Source organism: Stegodyphus dumicola, chromosome 1 (assembly GCF_044657685.1).
Source record: "Stegodyphus dumicola isolate Sdum_Otavi_A_Nest chromosome 1, ASM4465768v1".
Lineage (NCBI taxonomy): Eukaryota > Metazoa > Arthropoda > Arachnida > Araneae > Eresidae > Stegodyphus > Stegodyphus dumicola.
Genome location: NC_140768.1, coordinates 187,670,883 through 187,696,988, shown reverse-complemented (window position 1 = coordinate 187,696,988; position 26,106 = coordinate 187,670,883). Strand labels below are relative to the sequence as shown.

General features: G+C 34.2%; 1 protein-coding gene across 1 annotated transcript in view; it reads right to left on the bottom strand.

Moving 5' to 3' along the window:
• LOC118205932 (uncharacterized) overlaps positions 1-25,030 on the bottom strand; it is an 82,318-nt gene extending 57,288 nt beyond the window's left edge. Inside the window, exon 1 of the mRNA XM_085823993.1 lies at positions 24,066-25,030. Coding sequence (XP_085680119.1) covers positions 24,066-24,357 — 292 coding nt within the window. The 5' untranslated portion in view covers positions 24,358-25,030. The remainder of the gene's footprint in view (positions 1-24,065) is intronic.
• Between the last annotated feature and the right edge of the window lie 1,076 nt (positions 25,031-26,106).

The window sequence follows — 26,106 nt, the reverse complement described above, 5'->3', positions numbered from 1 at the left end:
TACCAAATAATTTTTCTGATGTTAGCTTTTTACTTGAGGCTTTAAGTCTTCTTATCCCTGTACCTTTTTTGGTGGAGAGAGGCAAATGTTGATCCTTCCATGGTAAAGGCAACTTCGTACCTCCCATCACTCTTAATGCTTAGAGTCTCTTGAAAATATTTCTTCATAAGAAATTCTTTTTCCTTTCGTGATAAAGTATTATCCTGAAACTAAGATATCTAAGATAACTACCTGAACTAAGATATCTAAATAAAACAAATCAGAAATATTGGCATCTACAAAATATTGGCATTTACAAAACATGGTTATAATCATCATCGCCGTATTTTCCCTGTCAGCATTCATTGGTGATTTCTCAGTTAATATCAAGCCCAGGTAAGTTTGTATGGTTACAATACCACAATCAATCACTTTTTCGTTTCCATCGAAGGGAGAGGAAGTGAAATGTCGGCCACCTACATCTGCACCAGTAAAAAGATCAATAAGCTCTCGTCAACTTTAGTGTCATAAAATGACATAGGCGTGGACTGGAGCTCTCATGGACCGTTTAAAGCATAAGGTGCAGCATCACAAATTGTATGTTGCTCATAGTTATGAAAAAAAAAAAAAAGAAATTATTATCTAGTCTCTTCAGCTTAATTTTGTAGATTTTATGTAAATTTTCAGGCGTTCCTTTTCCTTTAAAATGGGTATGGCTAAAAATATGTTGTTTAGAAGGTAAGAGTAGATATTAAGTCCTTCCTTAAATACTTCCTTAAATGCTTCGATTTTTGCGATGTTGTGTCAGATAAAGCTCAGACAAAAACGTACACTTATTTCCAACTAATTTCACTTACACAAAAGTATTTGTGGTGAGTTATTGACACTAACAAGATTCACTGAACTTCATTCTTTGATAATTTTCTTTTCCGTTGCTGTTTAATAGAACTTCTGCATTTATATGCACAGTGAGCAGGCTTTAAACATCGAAAGCAATGTTCCTTATGCCTTTCTCATAAAGGAATTTTTTGAGCTTTGAGGCAACTAAACAGATCATGTCTTCCACTGTACAATAAGCAAACAAACCTGATGCCGTTGAAGATCGTTCGTGAGCCTTTTTAATAGATTTAATTGCACAGAACGTTCCGTTCTGCAAATCCAATCAGCCATAGCTAAATTTATCTAAAATTATCTGATTTCAAACATTTTAATAAACGTTCTAGTCTTTTTTTTTTTTTCCTAATCTTTTAGGTCTAGACCATGGTAAACTTTTGCACTTCTTTGATAGGTTCTTAAAAATCTATAGGTGAGTAAGATAAAGACGCAAAAGATAAAGAAGCGTAGCACTTATATCTGTAGTGATGCCAAGGATTTGTTGCCCAAATTTGTTGTTCCGAATTATTATGTAGTCATTAGAAGAATTACTGAAAGGACGAATTTTTAACAATTCTCTCACATAAACTTCCATCTGCAAGTAATTTCGACCAAAACGAATTTTCAAACATTTTATAACTTCTCTTACACGCAAACCCACAACAGTCGCTTATAACAAATACTGAAATTTAGACAGTTTTTTTTCAAACTGAGTAAAAAGAAAAATAGACATGACTTAATTTCACTGTCAAATTTTCGTAATACAAGCTTTGGCAAATTAAATGTAAATTTGCATAAATTTTCATTAACAAATTCACTAAAAATCAAATTCACTAAAAATCTTCAACCCTTTGCGGCACTGTGTGTCCGGTCTAGACACACCTAAAAATTTCCTTCTGTACGCACAGAAAAATTGAATGAAAAAGGATTTATAGGTTACTATATGTCACTCTGAACCTTCTTTATTTATTTTAGATGGAGCTCAACGCAAACCAGTCCGTATATTTTAGCCATGTTTAGTTTTTTAAGACCCTCACTTTTCAAAGAAATCTTCCAATTTTTTTTAGGGTATAAAAGGAATTGTTTGAAAAGAAATTTCTATGTTATTTTTTTTACTGTATGCTAATCTCCGTATTCTATATTAGTTTTAAATTTTTACCTTGAAATCTTGCCTAAATTCAAACGGCGAACCCTAGGTGTGCCCAGACCGGGCTGACCGATAATCTAGGACAACTGAGAGTCTGTATTCTTTGTTTCTCCTCATCTCATCGGTCAGTTCATTGACAACAATGCTCGTTTCAGCACTCTTTCAGAAGCTCTATTCAATCAGTCTGCCCACTTTGGGCACACCCACAGAATTAAAACGATAAATGCTATCTTCAGAAAATTTTACTTGTGTACTCCTCTAGGCCTAATTAGACTGTCTACCTTTTTTTTTTTTTCCTTTTAAATCAAAACTCCGACTTTAAAAGGTAGCGTGCCGGAAAGTGTTAAAAGCCTTGTCTCCCATACACTTCATTAGCATCAAACTCAGCTTCAGTTACGTTTTCGGGCAATGTGCTGAAAAAACATATGCGCATATTTCTTAAACGTTCATCTTTCGAAATAAAAACATTAATAACTAATAAACATATTCTAAAGTATCATTTATGCTAGAAAACAGGTTTGGTTCTTAAATAAAACATCAATCATATAAACATACAACATTCTTTAATAAGCCTGCTGCACATATACATATTTTTTGCTCATTCTAATAGTTGTTTTGTCGCCCTTTCCAAGGAAAAAAAATCTGAAAGGTTTCAGATTTTAAATTACGTCCAAAGGGGCGTTTTTTTTAACGCTTTGTGTGTTACCTTTATTTATTAAATATCATGCTCTTTGCATTTAAAACATAAAATTCAGTTCAATAGCAATGTCGCAAAACAATTTTAAAATGAGCATATCTTTAGAATTTCCGATACACAGATCCGCGCGCTGGAGATAAAAAGATTCCCCCCCCCCTGTAGAGTGCTGCTATTGCTCGCTCTTAAATCCTTGAGTTTGTTAATCAAAAATTCGTTAAAAGTTTTACAAAATGTGAATTAGATAATAAAACAAATTCCAAATTTCAAATTTGGTCTTCCACATGCCCATATTCGTAGGATGATTACGTCATTCAAAATTCGATGGCTCTATGTGCCGTTGTTTTATCAGAATGCGAGAAATAAACATACATTTATGCAGATTTTTCATTACTTAATTTCTTCAAATATAATACAGGACTCTAACATTTGGTGGCAATAGTTTGAAAAGTGAAATGGGCATTTATAATGGTTCAACGCAAAATTGCAAAACGAAAACAATAGTCCTTCAGGAACAAAGCCCCTTTGGACTAGTTCTCTTTTGCCACGTCAAGTTTTTACTTTACACCTTATGTGAATGTGACTACTACCCGCGGCATCAAGCATGGATCATATGTAGAACCTACTGGCTGACATATACCCTCCGATTCGCAACGGGTGAATGACGTCGCAGGAGACCAGCGACTGGTGCATACTTGCGACACCTTAAAGAGAATTCCAGTTCGCGCTATTATTTATAACAGCAGCATATCCATGGATCTCAACTTTCACTTTCAAATGTCGCTAGATACACAGGTAAAAGTAACTAAATTCAGAGGGAATTTCGCTAAAAGTAGTAGCTAAAAAAAAAAAAAAAAAAAAAAAAAAAAAAAAAAAAAGTATAATCCATATTCCGTAATTCATAATAGGTTTTGATACTCATCTTTTTTTAAACTGAATCTTCACAAAAATATAAATAATGTCCCAATTTTTCTGCGGATCATCAAAAAGTTGTCACGGACCACCGGTTGGCTCGCTACTTTATTTTGAAGAATGTTTTAAAATTTGAGTAATTTTAATTTATAAATTTTTTGTATTTGAGAATTTTATGTTCTTTTTAAATTTTAATATTCGAAAATTTTATATTTTTAATAAAATTTTTGTATTTAACAATTTTGTAAAATTTAAATTTGTAATTGGAAGAACACTTATTTCAAATAGTCAGACTAATGCGACTACAATCCCATTTCGATATTCGAAAAATCCAGATAGTGCGGTTCACTTTCTTCAGTTAGTCAAATGTGTATTTATAACTCTAAAAAGATGATTAATCTCCAGATGGGATTTTGCATTGATTCATTATAAACAGCATTACACTCTTTAAATTGCTGCTACCAAATATTATCGTCTTATATTATTTTTTTAAAAGAAATAATGAAGAATGTGCAGGCATGTATGTATGTATATATGATCATCGCAGTGTGAAAAAAAACGATGGTACCCAGAACCGTCAGATATTGAATAACGTAGACCTTCACCTCAGCATGTACACCTTGAATTTCGAATTTGTTTCATTATTTATTTCATATTTTGTAAAACGTTGCTCTAGAGTGTGTCCAGGGATAAAATCGATGACGATGGAAAATTAAATGTTAACATCACGTTTGAAATTGCCACCTACCATCACATAGCATATTTAGCAAATACTCCCGATCCTTGCATACTCGGATTACACTAATTAAAAAAAAAAAACACATTTTTTGCTTGGACTTTAAGAATAACTAACTGCATTCTACCGCTATTCGGAATTAAAGATGCAGGAGTTAAATCCGTCCACTAAATAATATCTCAAAAGGATATCGTTATACAAGCAAGAACAGAATTTTTACTTTCTGGATCCGTAATTGAAATCTGGCGCGTTTAAGGTACAACTATTTTATTTCCGGCCGCTGCAATATGTTGCTTTCATACAGCCGCATTTGTTAGTAAATATCTTACAGTTGTCCTAATGGCAACAATCTCGCGCGCTTGAGATAAAAGTGTTTTATTTCCAATAGTAATGCCACTGCTCTGTTTCAAATCGTTGATTTGCTAATCTAAAATTGTTTAAAAGTTTTACAAAATATGAAATAAATAATGAAACAAATTCGAAATTCAAGGTGTACATGCTGAGGTGAAGGTCTACGTTATTCAATATCTGACGGTTCTGGGTACCATCGTTTTTTTTCACACTGCGATGATCATATATACATATATACATGCCTGCACATTCTTCATTATTTCTTTTAAAAAAATAATATAAGACGATAATATTTGGTAGCAGCAATTTAAAGAGTGTAATGCTGTTTATAATGAATCAATGCAAAATCCCATCTGGAGATTAATCATCTTTTTAGAGTTATAAATACACATTTGACTAACTGAAGAAAGTGAACCGCACTATCTGGATTTTTCGAATATCGAAATGGGATTGTAGTCGCATTAGTCTGACTATTTGAAATAAGTGTTCTTCCAATTACAAATTTAAATTTTACAAAATTCTTAAATACAAAAATTTTATTAAAAATATAAAATTTTCGAATATTAAAATTTAAAAAGAACATAAAATTCTCAAATACAAAAAATTTATAAATTAAAATTACTCAAATTTTAAAACATTCTTCAAAATAAAGTAGCGAGTTTTACGACGTTTGTCTTGATGTTGCGTAATAGAGGGTTCTAAGAAATAAAACTATTTTTTTATATGGACCCATGCGGGAAATATTTCACTTACATTCATTATGCTTCCGTAAGTGCCAAAAAAAATCAGTAACCATTTATCTGCAAAATTAATTTACGTCGAGTTTCTATGCCTAACAGTAACATGTAATGCATTTTCTCTCTCCTTACTGCGTGCCTTCGCAGAGAATAGGTAATACGTCTGGCTAGCAGTCGGGAGGCTGGAGTTTGACCTAATCCCCTGAAGGCATCGTTGATTGCTTCATCTTTCCTGCTCCAAAAAAGGTACACTACGCCAAAAGGGACAGTTCTATATCTCTCATTCTACTGCGCCGATTGACGAAATTCAAATTGCGTTTTTTATGTCTCGAAAGCGCGACTTGGGATATGTATTAGATTTATACATAGCGTTGTTCTAATATAGGTATTTTGATACAAAACCGGACGTTTTCTAAAATGACATACCAATTTTTTCCATATTTCGATTCTACGACTAAAATTACGCCAAACTGCCAAGTTTTAGTACAAATCGCACGAGTAGCTTTTAAAAACTTAGCTCTCAAAATTTTAGTGTTAATTGAATTCGATACATCGTTATTAATATCTTTTTTTTATTATACCTGATTCCTTTTTCCAGAATTGGAAATGTTGGCTTAATCCAAATATAATTCGCACATTTTTTATGATTTATTTTTAAAATTTGTGTATTTAAACATTTTTCATAAGTTTTCCAAAAAGCAATCAGGGTTCATAGCCACATTTTAGTTAAAAAAATAAGCACCTATAAGCACTTTTTAAGAACATTTTAAGAAAAAAATAAGCACCTGTTTTATTACATTATACACAACTGCATAACCTTAAAAATTAGACTTGTAATTAAAAATATAAGAAATGCAGTATTTATTAAGAAAGAATAAGCATTACCTCAACCATGGAAAATAATTACTTTTTTTTTTTTTAATTTTAAATAATAGTTCAATTTACAGAACTAGTTTACAATGAGAGGGAAAAAAAAAACTATGCAGAACTAAACTATATTACAAGATTTAATGATGAAATTTCAGTTCAAAATAGAGAAAAAAATAACAATAAGGCATATTTATTGTATTCACTTGGAACCTAATAATAAATACAATTTTATTTTTCCACTCATATTGATATTTAAATAATTTAAATCTAAATTCTAAACATTTTCTAAATTTTCATTGTATATCAGTTTTCTCTTAACAGATATTGCAAGCAAAGTAATTTAAGTAAAAAAGAGGAACATTTCTGAAATCAGAAGACAGAAATTTGCTTCATGCAGTCATCCTTTAACAGTAAAATCTTAACTAACCCGCATACTTGGAAATTGGCGAATATTCGGACAGTCGAGCGTAACTTGAAAAAGAGGAGCGGAGGGGGGGGGTAGACTGTAGCCGCTCTTTAAATTTTTCCGCTAAATAAATGCTTTTGACATTTCGATATGCGCATCATATAAAAATAAACCAATGGAACTGAAAAATATTCTGCTTAGCAGGCACAGTAAAACTCTTTTAAGTGTTAATAAACAAATCTCGGACAAAACATCAAAATTAATTATCTCTGCAAAATATTGCAAGCGTTATTGCGCAATACGTGCGCCGTAATTCTTCCCTACGTGATATTACGCAATCGGAATCAACAGCTGCCAGTATTGGGAGAATAAAGAACTAAATAACTGGGGTGTTTTTCATTCTAATTTTCAACAGACGGCGTTAAATTTCCAGAATAGAATCATTCTTCGCTTGGGTTGGTAGACCGCAGAACTTTTAGTCCTATTCAATCCAGATTGGAAAGTGACAAAAAAAAAAAAAAAAAAGTCCGTTGCTTGTTTTGCAGCGAACTGTAACAGTTTCAATATTCGAGATTTTGCGGAGAAAGGGGAGAACCTCCCAATCTTCGTACTGTATAATGTATTGGCCAAAAAAACAAAATTATTTTGACTATTCGATTACTTTCCCTTTATTTATTACTTTCGCATTTCTTTGACCAATATAACGACGGGCACCTGTCTGTACTCTTCGTGCACACCAAAGGTTATGTTAATGCAGAGAAAGGGGAAAAGCTATTTCCGGGAGTATGATTCACCATCTGACATTCCATATTAGGAAGAAAAGTTGTTTATTTAGTTTCGGCTTTGGTACCGGGAAAAATAGCGCGTTCATTAAAAAAAAAAGCACTAAAAGCAAAAAATAAGCACTAAAAACAAAAAAATAAGGGCCTTTAAAGAAAAAGTAAGCACCTATAAGAGCCTTTATATTTTATTTTCAAATATAAGGACTTATAAGCACTTATAAGGACCGCTACGAACCCTGGCAATGTGTATTATAAACATATAAAATTTTTAATATCATGTTAAATTAGATGAATTTCTAGGCTCACTTGCAAAAATTTAGAGTTTTTGTATTCAAAATAGGACTTTTTAAGGGAAACTGACTCGGATACACGTTACACATGAGGAAAACCACGAAAACACCCATGCAGCCAGCCCGTTCGCGGGATTCGAGCCTCGAACCGAACTACCAGTAATCAGCGACATTACTGCTCGGCCGCTGGTGGGCCCTCTTGCATCAATGAAAAATAAGGAAGTAGGTTACTATAAATTAAGAATTCCGCCAAGTGAATTATTCTTGGCGCACACTGAAAAAAATTCGCCAAGAAAAATTTTTAGTTTTCTCCATAAATTTCTCACCCAAAATTGCAAAATTTAATTTCTAGGCATAATTTGAGTCATAGAATCGAAATATGAAAAACAAAAATATATGTTATTTCAGAAAATGTCCAATTTTGTGTAAAAATACCTATGTTAGTATGATATTATATATAAATCTAATACTTATCCTAAGTCGAGCCTTCGACACATAAAAAACGCAATTTGAATTTTGTCAATTGGCCCAGTAGAACGGAAGATATAGTACTATCTCCCCTTTTTTTAGTTCAAAGGTGCTTTGTCCCTGAAGGACTTATTTTGCGATTTTGCGTTGAATCACTGTAAATGTCCGCTTCACTTTTCAAACTGTTGCTACAAATGTATGTCTATTTCTCGCATTGTGATAAAACAACGGTGCATAGAGCCATCGAATTTTGAATGAAGTAATCCTCCTACGAATATGGGAATGTGGTAGACCAAATTTGAAATTTGGAATTTGTTTTATTATCGACTTCATATTTTGTAAAACTTTAACGAATTTTTGATTAACAAACTCAAGGATTTCAAAGCGAGCAATGGCAAAACTCTACGGGGGGGGAGGGAACCTTTTTATCTCTAGTGGCGCGGAACTGTGTATCGAAAATTCTAAAGAAATGCTCATTTTAAAATTATTTTGTGACACTGCTACTAAACTGAATTTTATGGTTTAAGTGCAAAGAATATGATATTTAATAAACAAGGGTAACACACAAAACGTTAAAAAAACGCCCCTTTGGACGTAATTTAAAATCTGAAAAGTCTTTGTTTTTTTTTTTTCCGCACTTGTTCTGTAGTGGCGCTGGATGATAATTCGTTCTCCACCAGGATTCAGCATCTGTGTCCCTGCCTCCCCAACTGCCCTTAAGAGGGGCAGAAGGTAGATAATTTCTCACTCTTTACCATGTGCCTTGTAACTGGAAGAACGTGTAGTTAGCAATCGAGAAGTCCAGAGTTTAAATCCAGGCGAGGGTATCGTTGATTGTTTCACCTTTCTTGCGCAAAAAATTTACAAATCGTTCTATAAACATATTCAATACTTTTGAGAACAAATTTAAGAAGTAGAGAGTAAATAAAGGTTATTTGGGTTAACGATTACTGATCGCGTGTTGAGCAAAACAGTATTCGTTACTCAATTTGCAGTTGGACCCTTCAAAATATTTATTAAGATTTTCTACGAATTCTATTGGTTCCGTCTCGGGTTAAAAAAAGAAAAAAAAAATTGTGATAAAATGTGTTAGCTTGATGGCTGAAGAAACTATTTAGCATATTTTTATGAATTTTATTTGTTCCATAAAATACAATAAAAATATTAATTAGACATGCATCCGCGAATTTTACACATAAAAGTATGGAATGATGGAATGATTTGTTCATAGCTAATTAAAGAACATGAAATTTTAATCAATTGAGGAAGCGGTTTCATCAAATTCTCTACTTTATAATGTTAAAATATGCAATTGACCGAAGCTATCGGAGATCAATATGTAGGGAATTTAAACACCAAAGCTACTTATACAACACAAAAGTGAATTCAAATTAAGAATTCGAAACGTGCAGAATAACATTCTTGACAAATTTTAATGCAAAGTAATTTATTTTGTGTGACATAGGTTGTGTATTATTATGAGCTTCTGACAACAGCTTTATTTTTAATGTGCACTTTTTTTCAATATGAAATTTATTTTACGTAATTAAATTTAGAAGTCACAAAATCGCCATTTAGGATGTATTTTATTTCCAGTGCAAATACCAACTTTAATGCGTTCTTCTCTTGACTTCCGTTCGACGAGTTTCCGGACATATTTTAATTATTTTATTTCCGCATTTCCTTCCGTTAGATTCCTGATTTGAAAGATGGCAACGTGACTTAAAATAGAACGCGATCGTCTGTCAGTTCGAACTGTTATTTTCTGGTATTTTACTATATGATACTAAACAAAGCAATTTATTTTGCCTGTATCACTGATTTTCTGGTATTTTAATATATGATACTAAACAAAGCAATTTATTTTGCCTGTATCACTGATAAGACATAAGTTGTTTAGACTTCTGTTTGTAGAAAAATTATTTGATTTTTCAATCTCAAACTGGCATTTAAGATAAATCGGTTAGCTTTTTAATTTCGGGATCCGTAATCTGTCAAAAATTTCCTCCCCTCTACAAAAAATATTTGATATTTGTACAAAAATTGTTTGATCTTTTCAATCTCAAACTAGCATTTAAGAGAAATCGATTAGTTTTTAACCTCAAGATTCTAAATCTGTCAAAATCCCCCCCCCACACACACACCTAAGGCGAAGAGAGGGATTTTGAAGTCTGAAGAGGGAATATTTCGACTTAACACTGGCAGACTCAAACTGTACCAAAAAGTTCATGGCAGAGAACAGCCAAGTCATGGTTGAAATAATGTAAATCAAAACAACAGAAAAAATGTCAATCTTATGCAACGTACAAATAGAGCGAAATCAACAAAAATACGCAGCACGACATTGAATATGCAACACCAAGAAGAAGTGGCGCGAAAATTATACAAATTTCAGGACAGACGCAAGTCACCGAGTTATGCGAATGATGTGAAACGCGCAGCTCTCCAGCGTACGTTGAAGAAGATATAAGGGAATGAACTTGCAAGAATGTTCAACTTTCGTGCCGCTAATCTACTAAGGTAATCGTCGTAGAAAATTTGTTCTTGTTTCAGAGCAGAGAATGCCAGGCCGTCGTCAACGGAGAACGTTCCAACCAGGCAGACGGTTTTACGCGGGGCATGGTGATGGGACAGAGAAGGGCAGTTGGTCCATACGGCAAATCTCAGCTGACACACATCTGGAAGCTTCCACAGTGCACCGGCTGTAGCGACGATGGTTGGAACAAGGAAATGTGGCAAGTTCGAAGGATACCTGTGCCGACCGATTGACATCAGCACGCGTGGATCGATGCAACCGCTGACAAGCGGTGGTGCACCCGCAAGCCATTTCTCCACTTTACAGCATGTTCAAGACATTCTGGATGTGCTCAATCGATCAGAACCATATGCCGTTGATTGGTGGCTAGTGGGCTGCACTCGTGGCGTCCGTTATGAAGACTGCCATTGAACCCATATCATAGACGCCAACGCTTGCAGTGGTGCTGGTTTCAAGCGATGTGGACGACGGAATGGCACAGGCTCCTGTTAGATGAGTCACGCTTCTGTTTCTCAGATGATAGTCGCCGCGTACGAGAGTGGCGTTGATGTGGAGACAGGTCCAATCCGGCAGCAAATGTAGAATGCCCCACCACGCGACAGCGCGGTTTGGGGCGCAATTGCATACGATTCCAGGTCACCTCTAGTTCGTATTCAGAGCATCATGACGGCCCAATGACACGTAAATGATGTGCTGCGGCCGGTAACACTCCCCAACCTTCAGGAAGTGCACAATGCCGTTTATCAGCAGGATAACGCTTGACGTCATACTGCTCTCATAAGCCGACGTGCTCTGCAAGAGTGTACAAATGCTTCCCTACCTACCGTATATGTTGGGAAATTCGCTTTTCTTGCTTTAAAAATGATTGAATAATGTTGTTCTTATGTTCTGGGTAAGGTTTTTATGCGCCTTAGTTAATCTGCATGCAATAGTTGTGGAATATTTAACAATTTAAAAGCGTAAGTACGCTAGGTGTAACGGCGCAGCTATTTATTTACATTTGAAACTATTAGCAATATAGTGAATTACGCCAGTTGAAGCACCAACTTTTTGCCCAGGGGAACAAAAAGTTTACTTTAAATTTTTGCGGTCCAAAATTTCTGTCTTTCTGCCCGTTGACCGAATGGTTTCTTTTTGGGTAGAACTCTAATTTGTAAAAAACAAAAAGTTTCGTTTAACTGACTGCTTTTCTAATTACCTAACACGTATTACTTTGTGGACGTACAAGGCATCTGAAAGGGATTTCATAGAATCTATGGATTTCGAGAATATCTAGCCGAACTCCGATTTCATGAAAGAAAAAAAATTCCTTCATTTCCTTGCAATTACGATATTTAGTTTTAAAAATTAAAATAAAAACAGATGTATAAATGTAATAAAAATTTTGACTCAGCTGATTTGAAGTTTTAAAAAATACAAAATCTGAAAGCTTTCGGATTTTATATTACGTCCAAAGGGTTTGTTTTTCTATTTAGACACACATATCCACATTTCTGCAGAATTTGAGCTAATGTTCCTTTAGGCTAATTTTTTTTTTTTTCCAGTGTTGTCATTGCTTGCTTTGCAATCGTCAAGTTTGTTAATCAAAATTTCGTTAAAATTTTGCAAAATATGAAGTAGACAATAAAACTAATTCCAAATTTGGGCTTCAATGTTGCTCATATTCGGGTGGAGGACTACGTTATTCAATATTTAATGGCTCTAGGTACCATTGTTTTTTCACAATGCGAGAAACATACATACATTCAAGCAGATTCTTCATTATTTAATTTCTTTAAATATAATAAAGGGCGATGGTATTTGGTGGCAACACTTTGAAAAGTTATACAACGCTTTTAGTGATTCAACGCAAAATGTCGTTTCGAAGCAACACTTCTGGGCTAATAAAAATGACAGCAGCTAAAGCTGCTAGCAATAAATATACACTGAACAATATCTAAAAGGAGAAGAAAATGTTGGTAAGTAAAGTTTCTACAATCCCCACAGAAAGAACAGAAATGGAATTAAATTTAACTAAAGTTATTTAATTTCCTTAAATACAGAAACCTTCAAAGAAATCTAAGAAATCTTTAGGATTATTTGAGGGAAATAAAAAATGATTGAAGGATTAGCAATTATTTATTTATTATTATTTTTTTTTATTTATTTATTTTTTTTAATGCCGGGCACTAGGCATTTTTAGGCTTTCGCCATTACGAAGGCCAGAAGTTGTAGCAGCTCCCTCTACGTATAATATTATCTTTGTTGTTGCGAAGTTCAGTTTTTCTAGATTGGCAACAATGATAAAACGTAAATGAAAACACATTCGCTTTGATGTTATAACCCTAACGTCTTCTTTTATTACTATGAATTAAAATATGCTTAATCCATTCTGGAATCAACATTTAAATCATTAAATTATGTCACGTATTGATTGGGCATAGTGTCCACAACAAAGTGGTGATCATTCTATTACGGAGGGACCTAATAGGTAGTCACAGTTACCTCCTATGAGGGAACAGACAATTTACATACAACCATACACTCTCCAGGATTCGAACCCGGGCCTTTGGGTATGTCGGCTTCCCTAAACATTCTACTGTCCATATTATTAAATCTAACGAACTAAATCTATAGCATCAAATTCTCTTTACTTGAACAGTTTTAATGCTAATTTCATATGCATCATGCGAACACAGTTACAGTTTTGACATGTACACGTACATCACAATAAGTACACATTTTTATTCTAATCGAAAGTAAAGTAGACGACAGTCAAACGATAGCTACACAAATGATTCTTATAACAGCTGCCGTAACAGATGTTCACTACTCACAACTGCCTACCGAATATCATCCACACGTGTCAATCTGGAAAGGAAAGATCTTGGGAAATATTTCACCTGCTATTATTAAATTCACCTGGTTTCGTAATAGCAGCTGTGCATCTTATCTCTCATCCTCACTGAATGAAGAAGATTTATTAGCTACTGAGACCAAGCGTACATATACATCGATTTTATTCTCACTAACAATGTTTAAAAATGTGAGTCTAAAAATTTGCAAACAATTTCCGACGACAATATATTGCAAATAACGTCTCTCAAATGTAATGGAATTCCGAATATCTGTATCACTCTTATTTCTTTCCTACAAATTTTGCTGAAATTAAAATTTCTTGTTTAATCTCAAACTGGAAGAAAAACCATCAATGTGAAAATTAAAACTAGGCAAAAAGGTAACCTTAAGATGGCATATATTTTAAATAATATCCAAGGTTAATTTGAAATCTGAATTAACCTAAAGTTTTCATTTTTTCATACTTTTTAATTCATCTGCTTTTAAAATACTTTAATTTATTTAAATATAAAATGCTGCTTAACAACAACACATGTTTTTAGAAAGCTATTATATTAATTTAGATGAATCTATACAAACGTAGACTTCTCCACCAAATCACTTTAATATTTTCTTTAAAATCATAAATAATTTTCTACAAACTATAAGAATAAAAATATATACATATAAAAAATCTGAAAGATTTCAGCTTTTATATTACGCCCTAAGGGGCGTTTTTTCCATTTACAGACATATACTCGTTTCGACAGCATTTGGGCTAATGTCCATTTGGGATAAAAATACATTAGTGAAATAAATTAAGAGAATTTTTATATTTGATCTACGATCTCTAGAACTACTGGACAGATTTTAATAAAATTTGGTGTGAACATAGGTTAACATAATACAAACAAAATAAACATTCAACAGTTATAATACACACACATGTTCGTGTGTAACACTCATGGGAGTCTGAAGATCTGAAACAGCGGTTGCAGAAGACACAAAAGAAATGGGTTTGGTCGCACTCATTCAGAAACGCTGTTTTCAGTTCCTGGATGGTTCTCGGAGGGGGGTTAGGAGTTGCAATTGCCCTCCCAAAAGTGTCTCAGACATGTTCTATATGGTTGAGGTCTGGAGACCTGGCTGGCCAATTCATCCGGCGAATATCCTCACTCTCAAGAAATTTGTGGACCAGGTATTAATTTAGATGCTCTATGTGGCCTCGGGTTATCGTCCTGTAAGATGAACTTGGGGCCCACTGCACCCCGGAAAAGGCAAACAAAAGCTCCAAGACCTCAGCCCTATACCTCACACCAGTCACATAGCCTCTGTCGAAGACGTGGAAAGGTGTGCGGCCATCAAACATGATGCCTGCCAAGACCATTTCACCGGCACCGCCATAACTGTTGATTTCGTGGACATTGGAGGTAGGGTGAACAGAACGGTTGCCCATTGCTCCGTACTCCAATCACTATGCTGCCTGCACCATGCTAATTGGACTCTCTTGTCCGTAGACGCGAGCGGGACGTAAACAGCCCTCTCTCATTCAGTCTTTTGGAAACAGTCACCATTGTTACACGGGTTCCTGTGGCTGCATAGAGGTCCCAAGAGAGCTGAGAAACTGTAGCCCCTCTGTTACGCCTCGCTAAAATGGACAAGTAGCGATCTTCTCTGGCCGTCGTGGCTCTTGGACGACCTTGTCCAGGCTTTCTCTCGATAAATCCAGTATTCTGGAACTGTTTCCATAGGTTACACACGACGCTAGGCGTTACATTAAACTCTCTGCATATCTGGACTTGCGACTGGCCTACCTCTAGCCTCTCCACAATTCGCCATCTAATTCCATCATCTAAACGTTCGCGGTTACTCAGTTTTACTGTTCTGATGTGAATTTAACCGATTGCTGCAAGATAACACCAAGAAATTAGCCGAGGTGTGCTAGCGAATGCAATTCGTCTTACCCTCCACGCGCTTATAAAGCCTGCTTTTCTGCTAGGTCCGCCTGCACACAAATGCACGTTTACATATTTATCGTACAAGATTTGCATTTTTATCTAGAAGCAGTGGTTTTTCCTTCAGTTAAGTTCTTTTCATGCAATTCGAGAAAATATGCAAATTCTCTTAATTTATTTCACTAGCGTGCTTAAAAACAGCATATTTTTAGAATTTCCGATACACAGTCTCACACGCTGATAATGAAAGTGTTTTATTCCGTACCGCATTGCCACTGGTCACTTTGAAATCGTTGAATTTGTTAACTAAAAATTCTTTAAAGTTTTACAAGATATGAAACAGACAATAAAAAAAATTACAAATTCCAAATTTGAGCTTTCAGGTGCTCATATTCGGGTGGAGGACTACGTTATTCAAAATTTGATGGTTCTACATATATTCATGCATACATAAATTCATGCAACTTCTTCATTATTTAATTTTAATATATAATACAGGGCGATAATATTTAGTGGCAACAAATTGAAACGAACATTTATAGTGAACCGAAGTGGTGTTTCGAGAGTAACAGCCCTTCTGGGCTAACGCCCCTTTCGGTTAATAACACTGTACACAAACACACACACACACACACACAAAAAAAAAAAAAAAAAAAAAAACTATATAACTTTCTCTTTTCACTTTCAGATTGGATTGGTTGGAAAGATTTTACTTTTGTTTTCTTAACTTTTGAACTTTGCCGTCTTTGACGGTATATATAAAGACAACCAGCTCTGCAGGACTCTGGAACTGCTATGGCATTAGCTGCGTAATCCACCCATCTGCTTATAGTTATTTGTTCAGGCTGTCGTAGACTACGAACTAGAAGACCCAATCTTTATTTAAGTACCAACAACCCTACAACGAACGATAGCCATCTTTCACAAATTCGGTATCTCTGTACCGTCAAAAATCGCCAAGTTTCGCCAAGGGGTACCCTGAAATATACTTTTACGACAATTAATTTTATCAAGCTATCATGGGTTCTGTATGCATTCAATCCATTATGAACAATACGATTAATAAAATATATGATATGCAGTGTCTCACATTTGTTTTCGGATTCTTGTGTTTTCCAGTTTTATTTGTTAAATATCAGTTACTAAATATCAGCAAAACGACTACCTCCTTTTATTGATAATCTAGTTTTAAACCTGCTTGTTTTGAAAGAAGTTATTCAAAATATTTTTGGTTAAAAATAGTTTATTAAAAATTTTGAAAATGAGGTGAAATTCATTAGGTATATTTTATTTGAAAGGATACTTTTCATGCGCTTTGGAATGAACTGAACTAATTATTCCGCGTTAGAATGTTTCATTCCTACTAAGAACTGCTTTTAGTAAACTTTCGAAGAAATATAATATTTTTTTCTTCTTTACTTCAATTTATTCTTTGCATGTTCGACGGGATTTAAGTTCGAGGAATATTTAGGAGTTTTCGTAATTTCAGGAGATTTATATGATAAGCACAAGCCAATATTTAGGGCTGTATATTTAGGATCGGTAGAATAGATAGAAATTAAATATATTTTTGTATTCAAAGTTTTCTTGATGATGCTTTCAGGTTTTCATTAAAAATATTTATATATTTATACTTACCCATATTATTATTGCGGAGAAACACTGAATTTCTTATTCGAAAGAAACATTCCTAAAACATTATGCCTGTACCCCCGTGCATAACAGTAGGCCATAAACGTCTCGAATTCAATTCTTAATTTGGTTTAGCCATTTATTAATTCGTCTTTCTGACCCAAATATATTAAATTATGACTTTTCTGAAAATATAACATTGTTCCAATGTGATAAAAACTTTCCTTACCATAGATACTGGGAATGCCAGGCGTATTTTTCTTGTTTCTTCTTGCTAATCGCCTACTGTATCCATGTGCCCTAAATGAAGCTTCTAAAATCTTCAGAGTTAACTTTTATTGTAATCCGTCCTTCTGAATCTGTTGAAATTTTTACAGTAATAATTTTTGGCTTTTGTTTGGTTTTTCGTAGAATTAATCTGTGATTCCTTGGTCTTAGCTTAGAGTGTAGTGCAGACTTCAGCACATTTTCAACGCTTCCACGTAATTTCTATCAGTTTAAAACACCAAGGATATTTGAATGCTTTACGTAAAGTATTTTTTGGATATTTCGAATACTTTTACCATCTTTAAAAAGATGAATTAATAAACTTCTAACAGAATGGGTAGTTTATTTGTAGCGTCTTGCCTTGTTCACTTCAGGTGCTGAAATATTAATGTATTTTCTAAATAAGTAATAATTTTCAGATGCAGAAAATAAATTTTGCAAAGTATTTTCACTTAAAATAAAAAATTCCAACAGGAAATACTGTCTATCAAAGCATCTCAATAAAAGTTTGGAGTGTCCGAATGCTAGCTACTGACTAACACTTTTTGAACAAATTATTTTATTACAAGGAATATTCTGATGACATTTATTTTACAACTAGGCAGTCTTAAAATAAAGAAAAAATAATATGTTAGAAAAAAGGTACTTTTCCGTTATCGGGATTAGATTCAAAAATGCATTTATGTATGCGTTTATACACACATACATAATCATCCTACATATATATACGTATGTATATACATACATACATGCACGCATATACACATGCATACATCATGCATTTCTGAGTGCGGTCCCAATAACACGATAGTACCAGAAAAACATTAGTCTGTGTTGCAATATTTAGTACAAGATCTATACAAATGAATTTCAAAAATGCAAGCATCCGAAAACAAATGTGACCCCCGTAATAATAATTCGGAACTTTTAAAAAAAATCTAAAATTTGTGGAAGTTGCGACTACCTTATCAACATTTTTATATACTTAAAAGAAAACGGTGTAGATGCTCATAAATTGTGCCAAAAAACTAACATAGTTATGGCCATTATGAAACCTTTATTATTAAGCTGTTACAGCTTCACCCATTCACAGTTTGATAATCACAAATAAAACCAACATATCTTTAGACTATTTTACAATTGCCCATTATTAGTAATTTAACTTTAGTATAAATCCTTGAATATGCTTTATTTTGGCATATACAGGAGTATTGCACGGACCGGTTTCACTGTATTTCATTTCACGATCTTTTCGGCGATGTAAATGTTAAACAAATGCCATAGGAAGAAAGGAAAATGTGTGGTATTTGCTGCAATTAGAGAATTCAACACATCTCCTACCTATCTGGCCACCAGCGACGAGCTAAAGCACCTGGATACTGGGTCTCAGTCTCTGCTTGATTTGAGAAAACACAAAGATCATTTCAAGTACACATTGAAATCGATATTAGTTTCGACACAGAAAAATGGGCTATATATGTTGTTACTCATTAGGCTAGACACAGACCTGGGGAGAATCTAGAATGTGTTCCCACGTCACACGCGGATATTGAAAATACTGATTTCGGAAACTGTGGCGATTTAGAGAATCGTTTTGATGGTGCACTGCCGAATCAACAATGAAGTTATCTTCACTACAAGCTACAATATGTAATCTTTTTGCTGTTGTGTCCATATTACATAGAGCAATGGTTGCCACAGCCCACTCCAAAGAGAAGTTGTGTTAAATAGCTACTGCACCAATGTTCTGTTTCTATACTTTGCCGTAAAAATCATGGGCACCAATGCAGTGTTACTACTTCCTCTTAGGGAGGAAACTAATGCAGAAACAGACAGGTGAAACCGTAACTAGCTAAATATCAACTGCGAAACTAAACTCTTAAGAGTTTGCTAATTACCAAACTTTTATTGATCGTATAAGTGAATTTTTAATGCATTGCGTTGTGAAAATGCATCCGGGACCGCGCCGTGAGAGGATCGAATAAATAACATGTAAAATCAATATATATATATATATAAAAAACACATAAAGGATATAAAGAAAACATAAGTAATAGGGTTCCAGATTAAATACCAGTTTATTCAAATTCCTCACAATTAAAAATTAATCTTATCCTAATCAGGGAGTCAAACTTCTTATTTTTGTTAGTTTCAATTTACTTAGACACAGGTGAATTCTTCAATTTGTCATTTTTTTTGTTACATTTAAATTCATGATTTGCAAATCTATTACATGACTCTTTTAATTTAACGGGTACCCGTTCTATAATTTCTAAGAGGTTAAGGAAAACATATTATTTGCAATTCATATCTGTTCTAAGGAAGATTACACAAACAACTTAAATTATTACATCCTAATTCATATAAAGACCTTAAGGTTTGTCTCGGTCAATTAAGAAGGGGAAAGGGAAACAATTGAAAGCCTGAGAATTAATTTAAGATTCGACGTTGTTATTTTACATTCCAAGGAAGTCGTTGAAACCTTACTTAAAGTTCAAACACACACACACACACACACACAAAAAAAAAAAAAAAAAAAAAAAATAGAACTTATCTTGTAAGGACGTCTTGAAGTGGAGGACTCGTATCCTAATAAGCGTTGACGTCGGCGGGGCTGATTTTTACTGTCACAAATGGAAGTTTCAGAGGACATCGTCCTGTCCTGGCACTATTGGCGAAACACACACGCAGGTAACTGGTTTTCATAACGACGAAGCTATTTTCACTCTGGAAAACAGAAACAGGAGCACTGCTGCCCAGCATGGCTGTCCGCCTGGTCTTGAAAGTCTTAAGTCACTCGCCCGGGTTCAATTTCGCCTTTTAACCAGAACGCGGCAGGGGAGCATGTTTGCAGCTTCCGGCCGGAAACGTCTCTCTAGGCAATTACAGCTCGCCTTTTCTCGCTCATCCCAAGAGCAAGCTCGAAGTTACAATCTTTGCCCAAAAGTAAGCAAGTCCACCCAGTAAGTGATTCCAAGAGTAAGAAGAGTAAGTGAGTAAAGTCTCTCGCCTCTTAGTCAAAAACGCGGCCGGGGAGCATCTCTCTTCGTAAATTCCATCGTTTCTATCGCTTTCAAGCAAGTTTCAAGAGTAACGTCCAAAGTAAGTTCCGCAAGCAAGTCTCGCACGAAAAGTGGTTAAAACTCGAATTTTCTTCCTCTCCTCCACAAACGCGGGCTCCCACTATGGCTTCAATTATCGCCTCCTTAATTTTGGCAAAATTTGCGTTTTCAACCCCTGAATGCGGAAATAAGGGTGATCGCGCATGCGCGCCCTTCTTCACTTAGCCAACAACCTCACTCGCCAAAACCAGAATGACTTACATCGAAAGTCAAGTGGCAACCTCTGACCCTTCTGTCACGTACTTCCTGTCCTAAGGTCAACTGCACAATGAAATTTCTTCTAGAACATTCTAAAGGACAAAGCGCACGAAATCATGACTTAGCAAAATTGCCTCCCTTTCCCTGCTTCTTTTCACAATGAATCAAAGCTTGTACAAAAATTGCAAATAAAAGAAAAATAAATAATATTCTTTTAAACTAAATAATATTCCCAGAAGCATCTGTTTTGCCCCAAAATTAAAGCATTAAAATAAATAATTCAGAATCAAATAAAATTAAGATTTCCATAAACCAGAAAATCATTCACCTAGTTTTTATAACGCTATCAGACAAATTCTCTACACAACAGTTGGACTTCTATTTTCCACCCCCAATTTTGAGTGAGAGCACCTCGGAGGAGGATCCGGGAGTCTCCCACCCCTCTCCACTTCCACCAATCCACACGAGAGGCGTTTCGGCTCGCTGTAAATTTAGAGTGCCGCCATGCCGCACCAACACTATACATTTACAAGCACCCATGTCTTCTCCGGTATTCGAACCCTGGCCCTTCGGTATCGCATTAGGCTTTCCTAACCATTATACCGTCTGGGCGACATGTAATCTTTTTGAGTGACTGAATTAAACATATACGGCCCATTTTACAAAATTTTACAGAATCACATCACAGAACCCTTATGAAATCTACCGTTCATTCTCAGAGATCCTGTATGAATATAAATAATATAGATTAACCGGTTATTTGCATGCTATTTTTTAGTCTTTTATTTTTCCGCCAGTGTCTTCTTCTGAATATAAATTAGCTAAGATTAAAAAAAAAAAAAAAAAAAAAAAACACGTAGTTATTATTTCGTTAACTCTCATTAGCAACACGTGTAAAGAGTTTATCTAGTGCCACTTCGATCGAAACGGCGTTAGACTGAACCTATTAATCGTTAAAATCTTTCCTATCCGCTTTCTGCTTTAGTGTTTGTACTGTGTATAAAAAAACTTTTCTTAAAATATACAACTTAAAAAATACAAAAAACTATAAAATATAAAACTACAAAAAAATCACAAAATTATGAAAAATAAAAATTTATTCTATTACTGTTAAATTATTTTATTACTCTATCCCTAAACTTTCTCGAGCACATGTGACTCCCTCTAGCTTGCATCAAGTAAATTAACTTATATAAATTAGCTAAGATTAAAAAAAAAAAAAAAAAAAAAAAAAAAAAAAAAAAAAAAACACGTAGTTATTATTTCGTTAACTCTCATTAGCAACACGTGTAATAAAGCGAGCAGAAATAAGAAAATTGCAGACAATTTTCTTATTTCTGCTCGCTTTATTTAATTCTGATGAGAAGGTAGATGGTTTTGAAACATAGGCACTTCGTAATTTAAAATCATTAGCATTTGCAAAGGCGTTAGACACTTGGGTGCCTAATCTTTACGACCTACTCCAAATTGAATCCAAAATTTTGAGATTTTTATTAATTAACTAAGAATACAGCCAAAAGTCGTTAATCCGAACTCGTCGGGACTTCGGCGATTCCGGATTATCGATTTTTCCGGATTATAGATCATCAGTTTAAATCTCGTAAGATGGCATGCAGAAATTCTAAAATTACAAAAAAAAAAAAAAAAAAAAAAATTACAAAAAAAAAGTTTAATATTTATTTGTTTACTTTATTAAACATTTCTTTCAATGTAAGTTGTTTAAGTTGCTTCGTTTTATGTGATAATACTTTCTTTTTAATTCTATAAACAGACATAATTTCTTGTTCAGTTACAAAGTTCCCCTGTTCAAGTCCCGTTAATTGCTGTGCCGAGAATACCGACTAACTTGTCAATCGAAATTTTTTCGTTTTCACTAACCTCTCTGTCACATTCTTCATGTCTTTATCCATTTTTTGCAGCAATTCTACTTTTTGTTTGTTGGACATCGAAACATACTTTCGTTTTGTAGATCCTTTGGAAGTTCCAGCATCGGAAATTCTATTTGACATAATCGAAAGTTCAAGTTTACTTTTATAAAATTGCTCTTACAGTCTGCAAAAAATAATAAGCGGGATCCAATTCGAAGATTAAGAAACAACGCAATCATTAACATTAACTCAAATAGATAATTAGATAATTTTAGCTTACACCATCCGTTATACATTAAACGCGCAGGCGAAAACGTATTCTGCACTTGCGCGCACGCATATGCGCAATAGTCAAGGTCTTACGCGCACGCGTAAAGCATGCGCAGAAAGTTTTTAGCTTCGAGGTCCGGATTATAGATCATTCCGGATTATGAGTGTCCGAATTAACGACTTTTGACTTTATAAGGTATAGAGAAAAATCAACCTGCAAATTCCTTGCACAGAACGCCGTCGAAATGGTGACTAAAGCATAATAAGGTAATCACAAATGAAATGATGCCGTAAATACGTAATATCCGCTACGTTTATCAGTGATTAAGCCCGTCCTGCCACTAAATTATTAGCTAGTTGCTGAAATGAAGTTAAGAATAAGTTAGGAGAATTCAAGTTTTCTTTGAACAACAGCGTGCAAAGATTTAGAAGAAAGCTAGTAAGAGCGACCAATAGCAGCTTAAACATTCTAGGCATATTTTGTGTTAAGTCAAACTTATATAGTTTAATTGAATTTAGCTTCAAACAACTAGCCGTGAATAAGTTTCTAAGTTTTATAATTTTACAAATCGTAGAACCAAATTTTAAGTTGTCCCGGAGGCCCACCCATTAGTGCCTCCATAATAAAGTGACCACCGCTTCCGACTCTAGTAGTGGTCAACCCTATAATGGCTACTGCCCGCCATTGGAAAAAAAAATGTGTTTTGTGTTTTGATTAGTTGTTGAGGTACAGCTAGAAAATTAATTGAGGCAGTGGTAAAATCCTAGTATACGGTACGTCCTTGGCGCGATTTTGAAAATTGTCGCCAACACCAAAATGACCTGTTCATTGCCGCCCAAAGTCGCCAAATTCCGTGTGTAACGTATTAAAACAAAGATTGATTAGTCAAGCTAAGTTTGACTTTCCTGTCGCAATCAAAGCGGTAAATTATATTGTATTATGGTAATAAAAGAACAGGTTTAAAAGTATATCATATCAATAAAGGTATTTCAAAATTCAAAGATCTTTTTAATTTAGAAAAATTATATTAATATTGGTATTTTTTAAGTGTAATTTTTTAGCAACTTCCTAGAGCTAATATAACTATCTCGAGATTTAACAAAATTAATAAAACTTACAAAACTTGTACTAAACATTCAGGCATTGACACTTACCCCCAGATACTGATCCCAGGGTTGCAATCATCAATGAAACGATCCAAGTTGACATAGTTATGGATGGTAGTCCCACAAGAAGCAACAAGATAACTCCATATGCTATTGAACAACACATAACAATGACACAAATCGAAGATCCCAACTTCTTTGCACAACTATTGCTTTCCGCCACAAAAATTTTTGCAGGACTTCGAACACTACTGCGTTTCCTACCAAAGGTGGACATGAATTGAGGTTTGGTACGCATCATCATCATCCATCGGTCTATAAGCCAGCCTCCAAGACCCATGGTTTTTGGATTTTGTGCCGTAGGTTTTGATTATTTAAGTAGGTATTAGCATTAACCACATGAAGAGTTTCGATTCACATGATCTTAAAGTTTAACTAAATTCCAAGAGTTGTCGAAGACCATCGTTTGCCCATGAAGAATCAAATTTCTAATTTAACGAAGGGAAAAATATAACAAAATATAGATAGCTTCATTTATAGTAAATACATTTCAAAGGCAATTTTTCTGTATATGCATGCATAAAGAATTACACAGAGAATTAAGGAATTTTGTTCGGTCTATAAACTAGCGAATTTGGTGAGAAAATGACAAAAATATAATTTTCCTAATTCACTGCATGCTTCAGAACAGATAAAACAGTAACTTATAAGCATAAACATGTAAAACAAACGATTCAACCACACTATTCAACTTTAGCGAAACAAGTGCCTAGAACATATTTTCAGATGTCAGATAGCAAGCAACAGGTGATGTATCCCATCTCGAATAACAGCTGTTCATTGCAAAAAACTTAGATGGAACGCATTCGGTAGAAACATCACGGTCTATTTACCTAGTTTGCAAGCACTTTAACACAGCAAAAATGCTCCCGACTTTATTAGAATGCATAGCAATTAAATCTGCACATGCTGCATGTAGAGAAGCATAAATGCCGTTCGAATTTTAGCAAAGGAATAAAACGAAGGCGTAGTCTGTGACGTTTCGATGTCTGGCCAATGAATGTGCTTGTGACGTAATCCACAAACACAGATGTAAGACTCCCAGTACAGTTTCCGGAAACCACGTGGTCGCGAGACGACGAAATAACTTGGCGTCTCCGAAAGTTTTAAGCTTTATGACAAGGCTGTTATTTACTTTTAGCTTTCCAGCTGAATTAATACGTAGTCTGAGATAATAAAAAATAAATTAAGTGCTTCGGCTCCAATGGTGGTCTACTGGCTTTAGCCCACATTTAAAAGAAAAGTAATTTTCTTACTTAGTAGGAGGTAAATCAAAAACCAAAGTACTGTTTCTAATGCTATGAAAATGAGCAAACTTTTATATGTAAATAGTGACAGACAAGCATCCATGCTGAGGGAAACGCCAGACGGGAGCCAGTTTTTTCTATTTACAAACAAAACTAGACTGAAAAGGAAAATTTTAAAAATAACTAAAATATTAAAAAAATTTAACCGGATTTTTCATGCCTTCACTAATAACTGTCAAATAATGAAGAGCTCTTCTTTTACATATAATATATTAATCTCCTCCACTTAAAAATTTTTAACTTAAGAAAAAATAATAATTATAATCAATATTATATATTAATTTTTCAAAATAATAATTTTTAAGTTTACTCTAAAAATAAATAAATACATTATTTTATACTTCATATATACTCGCTAAATATCTCATTTTGAAGAAAATTAATTTCTTAAAAATGTTATTTTGGTTTTGATTCTAAATAATATTACTTTTTTACTTCTTTGTACAAAGTAAAGAAAGTATTGAAATCGTGAAAAATGTCGAGTATTATATTTCAACAGAAATATACATTTTGGTCGTTCCCGAATCCATTTCGAAGATTTTGTTTTTGTGACATCTGTCCGCACGGACAGAATAAAGGATTCGTTTTTTCCGAAATGAGAAAAAACATATAGAAAATGGATTCAAATTGGCTTTTTTGGATCGTCTGCACGTACGTATGTATCTGGCTTAGCTCAAAAACGATTAGCCATAGAATGTTGAAATATTGTATATGAGATTGGT